Here is an 8,702-nt window from a genome sequence, read left to right on the forward strand (position 1 = left end):
TCTCTCCTTCCATTCCTTTAGTATTGATATCCAAAAGCAAAGATTGAGGTTGAGAGAGGGGAAGGAGAAGAGATGGGTGCTCTGAGGAATGCACCAAGGTGCTCATCCATGAAGAAAGAACCGGCCACCTTGAAGCAGTTGTTTGACATGGATGCTAAGCTGCATGCCATCTCTAGCTCCACCCTCTTACTTCCCTCTTCTGAGACTGAAACTGATCAGCTTATCTCAATGATCTCATATTGTACTTATGTTTTCACCTTCACAGATCCTTTGGAATCCCCTTTGCAACATGAGCTGAAGCGCCACAAGCTCCTCCACATCCTCTCCGCTGTCCGGTCTCCAAAAGAGGGCCTCCTCAATAATGACCGCTTCCTCTCCTCCCTTGTTGCCATGCTCGCAGTTAACCTCTTCCGCTCAATCCCCCCTCCCGTCAACCCTTGCTTCCCTCCTGACACCCTTGATGAAGAAAGCCCTGCCATTGCCTTCACTCCTTCATGGCCTCATCTTCATATTGTTTATGACATACTTGCTACCCTAGTCTCTTCTGCTGACGCGGAGGTCCTTCAATCACAAATCAATCAATGCTTCCTCTCCAGCCTCATCTCTCTTTTCCATTCTGAAGATCTCCGGGAGCGTGACCGACTCAAGAATGTGTACCACCAGATGTACTCAAAGCTCACCTCAAACAGAGCCTTCATGAGGAAGTCCATGAAGAATGTGTTCCTTCAATTTGTTTGTGATGCAGAGCGGCATTGCGGGATTGGGGAGCTGCTGGAGATATGGGGGAGTATCATCAATGGGTTCACTGTGCCATTGAAAGAGGAGCACAAGCAGTTCCTTGTGAATGTTTTGTTGCCTCTGCACAAGCATAAGGCGATGACTGCATACCATCAGCAGTTGTCTTACTGCATATCACAGTTCCTTCAGAAGGGGGCAGAGCTCACCGGAGTTGTGGTGAGGAGGATATTGAGGTACTGGCCTGTCACCAACTGCCACAAGGAGTTGGTGCTGATTTCAGAGATTGAAGAATTGGTGCTGAGTGTTGAGCTGGAGCAGCTGGATGAGGTTGCTGTGTCACTTTGCTCCCAGATTGCCAAGTGTTTAAACAGCACAAACTCTCAAGTTTGTATACAATCTTTCTATATGATTGAATTGTTTGATCATTAATCTGCCATGTGTTTGCCATGAATTTTTTTAATTGTCTGTACGTTTAACATAGGTGGCAGAGAAAGCACTCTACTTGTGGAACAATGAGCAGTTTGTGAAGATGGCAATGCAGTCTAAAGAAGGTGTTTTTCCGGCAGTTGTGGAAAGTCTGGAGAATAACATTAACTACCATTGGAACAAATCGGTCCAGGACCTGACGATAAGTGTGAAAAAGATGATCGAGGAGTTGGAACCGAGACTATACACAAAGTGCCTCTTGGACCTCAAGCACCAGAAATCAATCTCTACACAGGAAGAGAAGAAGAGGAAAGAGAGATGGGAGAGATTGGAACTAGCTGCAACAAACAACCATTTGTTTTTGCAGCCAAATTGTGCATCATCTGCATCTCATTGATGGACAATGAGAGTTACTAACCATAGAAATCATCATCCAGCATTTATTAAAATAACTCCGTATGTTGATAATCTGTTGAGAGTGAAAGATTGGTGCAGGAAAAGGTTGGGATTGAGACTCCTTCCACATTCGGAGTCTTCTGTAAAGTTTATGCTTTGTTGCAATGACCTTGAAGTTATCGTTCACTATGTGCATGAGAGAATAAATTGGGTAGGAATCAGGCCAATGAGATCTCTTCTTTTATATTCTTGATGAGATTGATGTGAGGAAAGGATTACTTTCGTTTGTTGTATTATTGTTTGTTTGTTTATTTATTTGTTGATGAGTTTGACATTGAGAGTTAAATCGGATGATTAAAATTAGAGGTTTCAATGTTTAAGTTTGACAAGTCATTAGGTAAAAACTTTTGATTAAAAGAAGGGATAAGATTATTTTTGGACCTTATATTGCCTCTATTTTTTTTCTTTGTATATATAGTTGTTTTTGTATTTTGTTCTCAATGTATAATTTGCATATTTCTACTCTTGAAATGTTTTATATGATCTTTGTATTTCTATTTTAATTTTTTTTCCATAGAAGTTCTGATTTTTCATCTACTTTCTTGGATTCAATTTTTTTATTTTTATTTTTTTTTAATAATGGCTTGTAAGATGTTAACATAGAAAAATCTAGTTAGTGGATTGAAAATAAAATTTTGATGAAGTAGAGAAAGCAAGGAATTAGCACTTTATTAGTATAATATGAAGTCAAACCTAAACTTGGCATTTTTATTTTCTCTTTTGTGACCATCAGTTGATTTTCTACTGAAATTGTGGTTTACCTACGTTTATTAGGGAAAAAAATCCCAGCTTTTTGTATAGAAAAATAAACCATTGTACTGTTTACCTAACATTCCATCCTCCTGTTTTTGACAACAAAAAGGCTTTGGTCTTAGTTGGTATCAATAGTATCCCACATAGTTTGCATATCATTCACCCATTCAAACTCTAGTGTAGAACCAAGTACATCAAGCATGGAATATATATCCTCAGACTGGCAATGAGCTCTATCTTTTGCCAAAAACTCATGAACAACACCATCAATCTCAATTGCACTACTTCCTGATGACTTCTTAATCCCCTTCTCATTCAGCACCTTCCTCACATTCATGGCTTCTTCATCCCTACCAAGCATAGCATAAAGTTTGACCAAAGCCATGTATCTACTTTCCTCCCAAGGTTCAATCTCAATGAGATGTCTTGCAACTTCCAATCCAAGTCCATAGTTGCAATATCTCAAACAACCACCAAGTAAAGCACCGTAAACACCAGCATTCTTCTCAAAAGGCATGCTTTTGATCACCATCCATGCCTCATCAATGTATCCTCCGCGACAAAGAGCATCAACCAAACATCCATAATGTTCTGCCTTCGGCTCAATACTGTACATTCTTCTCATAAGGTAAAAACAATCACGGGCATCATCGATCAAACCTGCATGACTACAAGCCATCAAGACACCGATAAAACTAATCCTATCGGGTAACAATCCTATTTTGATCATCTGCGAGAAGAGCGAAAGAGCGCCAGTCCCACAACCATGGATGGCAAAGCCATTGAGCATTGTGTTCCAAGACTCCAAATTCTTTGGTTCTTGCTTAATGAACAATTGAAGAGCTACATCCAACCAGCCACACTTTGCGTACATATGCACAAGAGCATTGTACAACGCTGGGCTCTCGTCGCCATCCAAATACCGGTTTACATAAGCATGCACCCATAAGCCTAAAGGTAGACACCCAAGTTGAGAACAAGCCGAAAGCACACCGATGAATGTGATTCTATTCGGACGAACCACCGAGGCCTGCATTCCTCTGAACAACTCTAATGCATACTCCGGCAAGCCACACTGGCTACACCCACAAATCATCGCATTCCAAGCCACAACATCTCTCTCAGGCATTTCGTCGAACAAGTCATTGGCATGTTCAAACTCACCATTGTCAAGTAGAGCTTTGAGCATTGAGGTCTCAAGTATTACATCTCTGTCAGTAATTCCATCAAACACTTGGCGCGCATGATGCAAGAAGCCAGAGGAAGAGTAGAGATCGATGAGAGAGGTAGCGACGAATCTATCGGAGCTGAGGCCGGCCTTGAAAATGAGGGCATGGATGGGTTTGGCTTGGGAAATGGAGAGGGTTGCGGAGCAGGCTCTGATGGCGGAGATGAAGGAGGTTTTGGAAGAGAAGCGGCGGGCGTCGACCAAGGATTGCAGCGCAGGGAGGAGAGGGTCGAGTGGGTTTCGGCCATTGGATTGCTCGGCCGGCGGTGAATGCCTGCCGGGCTTCTCCAACGTCGAGGGTTTCAAGGAAACGAGTAGCGCCATTTTTTTTTTAAGATTAAAATTTGATTTTTCTAAGCGGATTTTTTAGGAAGTGTTTACCAAAAAAGGTGTTAGAAATTTAAAATATAAAATAAATACAAAATTTCAACGGCTTTTTTTTTAATATTGCTTTATTTAATTATATACAAAAATGAGTATTTTTTAAATTAATTACTAAAATACGTGAAAAATTACTTTACAGGGTACTTGAATGGTACGTTTTTGCACACATGTTATTTTTAATTTTTTTTTTAATTTTATAATAATTTTTATATGATATTTTACATTTACAACCTTATAAATTTTTTAAATTAATTTTTTTTCACAACTTTTTTATATTATACTTTATGTTTTAGTCTTTATAATTTTTTTAAATTAAAATTTTTTTCTTACAAACCTATTTAAAATTTACAATGGTATTTTAATATAATATTTTCCGTTTAAATTCTTATATATTTTTTTAATTTAAATTATTTCTAACATATATCATTTTCAATTAAAAAAAAGCACATATCATACTCTAAACTGATGAAATGGATAAAGTATATTATAAAAAGTTACGACAATCACATATTACAAACGACTACTTGAACCAGGTGCATTAGGACAATTCTGACGATTATGACCTTCATTTCGACATAAACCACAACGCTTCCGCTAACCGACTTCTCTTATATCCATTTTGTTAGGTGGAAAATATTAATCAATTTTTCATTACACAAAACCTACAATGTACAAGGTATATATAGATATACAGTTATATAAATAAGGTAGCTATACAAATATATATATATAGCTGTATTCCCTAACACCCCTCCCCCCCCCACAAACTCACGGGGGATCAAACATCGAGAGTTTGGATAAGAGAAAATCATGTTGTGCCCGTGTCGGAGATTTAGTAAACAGATCCGAAGTCGACGCCGGAAGGAACAAACGGGGAGCCGAATGCCTTTTGTCTGTACTCGATCACGCAAGAAGAAAAGCATCAACACCAATATGCTTGGAGAGGGAATGTTTGACGAGATTCAAAGTGATCCGAATGGCACCGTGTTGTCACAATGTAGAGGAGTAGGAGCATGCGAGACAACACCAAGATCATGCAAAAAGCCAACGCAACCAAATAATCTCCTCGCAGTAGTAGCCATAGCGCCAAGCTCCGCCTGATGCTAGACCGAAACACTCAGCTTTGCTTCTTGGACTTCCAAGCAATGAGAGAAGAGCCCAAGAACAAACAGAAGCCAGTAACGACGATCAGACGGATCACTAGCCCAAGTAGCATCAGAATAAGAACGAAGCTCCAGAGAACTGTGCTGAGAGAAAAGAAGGCCTCGAGACGGAGTCGTCCGAAGATAGCGCAAAAGCCTCAAAAGATGGGCATAGTGAACATAAGTAGGTGCACTAACAAACTGACTCAAAACATGCACAACATAAGCAATGTCTGGACGAGTGAGGGTAAGATAGACCAGACTCCCAACTAAGTGACGATAGCATGTCGGATCAGATAAGGGAGTCCCCTCATCAGCACGCAACTGAAGATGTAGCTCCATAGGAGTGGTTACAAAGACAAGAGTCGAGAGAGCGCCCTGCAGCGAGGATATCGATGTGTACTGCTGGGACAATCGAAAACCCAAGAGAAGTAGAAGTGACCTCAATGCCCAAAAAAATAGCTCAATCGGCCAAGATCGACTCATCCGGAAATGTTGCTCGAAGGTGATGCTTGACAAAAATCCACATGAGCGGGGATCATCACCGTGATGATCATATCATCCACATAAAGCAACAACAAAGTCCGACCACGAGAGGAAGAGTGCACAAACAAAGCGGGATCATGCGGACTAGGGTCGAAAACCAAAGCAACCACAGAGATATCTGAACGCTCAAACCAGCCCGAGGAGCCCTGTTTGAGACCATAGAGAGCCTTCACAGGGCGACTGCACCAAACCGGAAGGAGAAGAAAAAAACCGGGGGAGGAAGCATGTAAACCTCCTCGCTGAAGATCCCCGTGAAGAAAAAAGCATTCTTCACATCAAGTTGAAAGAGGGACCATCGTCGAGCAGCTAGCCTACAAAGAATGAGAGCTCGAATGGTAGTCATATGAGCGACGGGAGCAAAAGTCTCATCATAATCTCGTCCCTGCTCCTGCTAAAAACCACGAGCCACAAGGCGAGCCTTGTACCGCTCTACGTAACCGCTCGAGCGAGTCTTGACTTTATAGACCCACTTGCGGTGTAATGGGAACAAAGACCGGGAGGAAGGGGGAACCAAATCCCATGTAGAGGTTCGCTCGAGCGCCTCAACTCAGCCAGACATAGCAGCTTGCCACTCGTGTATTTTGTGACGCTCTCGGTAAGAAGATGGCTCTGGAGGGCCATTGGAGGGAGAAATAGGTAGGTCAAGAAGCTGAGAGGCAAGATTAAGGCGATAAGGGGGATGACGATCACGAAGAGGATAGCGACGTGCAGGGGAATCATCCGCAGGGAACACATCAGAGGAAGCCGTTGGCGCCGGGGGTGACTGCTCAGGAAGAGGAGGAGCGGGAATAGAAACATGGACATGAGGGTCAACAGTCAACGGTGAAACAGATGGAGGAGAGGATGGATGAGATACAGGTGGAGGTGGGGATAGAGGAGGTGGTGAGGACACAATGAGAAACTGAACATCGGTCGATGTAGTAGAGGAGTGAGAAGAAGAGGAAGGGGAAGGGACAAAGAAAGGACGATCCTCAACAAAAGAGACATCACGCGAGATACGGAGGTGACGTGTAACAGGATCATAACACCGATAGCCTTTGTGCTCAGGACTATAACCAAGGAAGACACAAGGAACAGACTGAGCAGAAAGTTTAGTCCGCTCTCGAGGCATAAGGAGGACATAACACAAACAACCAAACACACGAAGATGAGAATAATGTGGTGGGCTGGAGAAAAAGCATTCCCCTGGACTACAACCCTGAAGAAAGGAAGAGGGTTGAAGATTGATGAGGTAAACAAGATTGAGACGACCCTCGACCCAAAAAGTGAGGGGGAACATGGGAGGCAATGAGAAGAGTACGAGCGGTTTCAAGAATATGACGATAGTTTCCTTTCAAAGAAGTGCTCATTCGAGCATGGGCACCAGGACAAGAGAGCTGAGGAAGAGTGTCGTGGGTGGCAAGAACCTCACGAAACTCATGAGAAAGATATTCCCCTCCTGAATCGGAACGGAAAGTACGAATGGTGGCAGAAAATTGGGTACGCACCATATTAGAGAAATCAATATAAACCTTTAAAAACTCGGAAAGAGAACGCATAAAATAAATCCAAGTGTAACGAGAGAAATCATCAACAAAAATAACATAATAACGATGTCCACCTTTGGAAACAAACGGGCAGGGACCCCAAACATCCGAATGAACTAATTCAAACGGAGACCCGCACCTAGACACACTCGAAGGATACGGGAGTTGTAGCTGCTTGCTAGCTTACAACCCGAACAAGAATGAGAATTATCAACTAAAACACGACCTAAAAACGCCTCGATGAATAAGAGAAGACGGGACGAGAACCACTAGGATGGCCAAGCCGATGATGCCACTGATGGAAGCGAACAGTAGAAAAACAATAAATAGAGGCTGCTGGTAATATAGAAGAGGATGGAAGACGAAGATGATCGAGCACATACACCCCACTATGGCGATGGCCGCTCCAATGAGGGTCCCCTGAAGACGATCCCCGCACACGACAACCAAACTCATCAAAAAAATAACAAGATAGCCAAGAGAAGCGAGTTGGCTAGCGAAATAAGGTTCATGGAGAGTCGTGGTACAAAGGCAACATCGTGAATATGAAAATGAGTGGTGTGTAAGAGGCCACGACTAGGGATTAGGAGTGTCGTGCCATTAGCAATAATGACACGAAGATCGGAAGAAAAAAGGGTGAAGAGAGTGAAGGTGGGTAGCATCATAGGTCATATGAAAAGAAGCTCCAAAGTCAAGTAACCAAGAGGATGAAGAAATACCTGTAGGGGCGGAGGCGACTGATGGGTGAGTGGAGACGTCGGAGGCATCCTGAGTGAGTACTGGGATCGAAGAAGGAGATATCTGACTCTGGAAAGTCGCGAATAAGTTCTCGAACCGCTCGCCAGACAACGGACCACTTTGAGTAGCCGAGGGGTGGGGGATGCGGACCTGCCTGTCTTGCTCATCTAAGCTCACCGGAGCTTGCGACACTGCATCTGAATATGGCCGGGGAGCATGGCGATGAATGACACCGAACCCGACTCGCCGAGGAGGTGCACTAGAAACCGGTCCCTGAGACTGAGATAGAGGACGGACAGGAGCGCTAAGACCAGGAGACGGCATCAAAGGAGCAATGGTCGGCACTGGGTTCTGCTGGGGAGCAGCAAGAACAGAGTGAGGAGCAGCAGGTGGTGGAACCACATCTAAGGACCGAAGACGAGTCTCCTCAGCAAGCACATATGCCAGAGTATCACTAGCAGACGGAGGTGTAACCCGGTGCAGTATTCGAGCCCGAACGGCCTCGAACTCAGGGCGAAGACGCATGAGAAACTCATAAATGCGAAGATAATCATGATCCTGAGCAATGGCAAGACACTGGGCACAGGTCGGAGAAGGAGAGGGTGTCATCTCATCACACTGACGCCATAAATCACTGAGCAAGGCAAAGAAATCCGAGACAGACGTCTCACGCTGATAGGTAGATGTGAGAGTCTGTAGCAAGAAGTAGCGCAACGCCTGACTGGAAGGAAGATAGAGTGCGCGCAGATGATCCCAAATCGCCTT

The 8,702-nt window shown here is 43.5% G+C and overlaps 3 protein-coding genes across 3 annotated transcripts; 1 reads left to right on the forward strand and 2 right to left on the reverse strand.

Moving 5' to 3' along the window:
* The first annotated feature begins 43 nt into the window (after window positions 1-43).
* LOC120272194 (serine/threonine protein phosphatase 2A 57 kDa regulatory subunit B' alpha isoform-like) lies at window positions 44-1,992 on the forward strand. Its single transcript, XM_039278957.1, has 2 exons — window positions 44-1,122; window positions 1,220-1,992. Exons 1-2 carry the CDS (start codon window positions 73-75, stop codon window positions 1,559-1,561), a joined length of 1,392 nt encoding a protein of 463 aa, XP_039134891.1. The 5' UTR covers window positions 44-72; the 3' UTR covers window positions 1,562-1,992.
* A 499-nt stretch (window positions 1,993-2,491) lies between these two features.
* LOC120271586 (pentatricopeptide repeat-containing protein At2g22410, mitochondrial-like) lies at window positions 2,492-3,925 on the reverse strand. The gene has a single exon (XM_039278267.1). The coding sequence runs from the start codon at window positions 3,923-3,925 to the stop codon at window positions 2,492-2,494; it is 1,434 nt and encodes a 477-aa protein (XP_039134201.1).
* A 1,163-nt stretch (window positions 3,926-5,088) lies between these two features.
* Window positions 5,089-5,469, reverse strand: LOC120271587 (secreted RxLR effector protein 161-like). The gene has a single exon (XM_039278268.1). The coding sequence runs from the start codon at window positions 5,467-5,469 to the stop codon at window positions 5,089-5,091; it is 381 nt and encodes a 126-aa protein (XP_039134202.1).
* Between the last annotated feature and the right edge of the window lie 3,233 nt (window positions 5,470-8,702).

This window comes from Dioscorea cayenensis, chromosome 11 (genome assembly GCF_009730915.1).
Source record: "Dioscorea cayenensis subsp. rotundata cultivar TDr96_F1 chromosome 11, TDr96_F1_v2_PseudoChromosome.rev07_lg8_w22 25.fasta, whole genome shotgun sequence".
Taxonomy (NCBI): Eukaryota; Viridiplantae; Streptophyta; class Magnoliopsida; order Dioscoreales; family Dioscoreaceae; genus Dioscorea; species Dioscorea cayenensis.

Excerpts from the sequence above, each read along its gene's own strand:
- LOC120272194 (XM_039278957.1), top strand. The coding sequence starts at position 73 with ATGGGTGCTCTGAGGAATGCACCAAGGTGCTCATCCATGAAGAAAGAA. Across the intron at positions 1,123-1,219 it reads TAAACAGCACAAACTCTCAA|GTGGCAGAGAAAGCACTCTA; the intron begins GTTTGTATACAA and ends CGTTTAACATAG.
- LOC120271586 (XM_039278267.1), bottom strand. The coding sequence starts at position 3,925 with ATGGCGCTACTCGTTTCCTTGAAACCCTCGACGTTGGAGAAGCCCGGC.
- LOC120271587 (XM_039278268.1), bottom strand. The coding sequence starts at position 5,469 with ATGGAGCTACATCTTCAGTTGCGTGCTGATGAGGGGACTCCCTTATCT.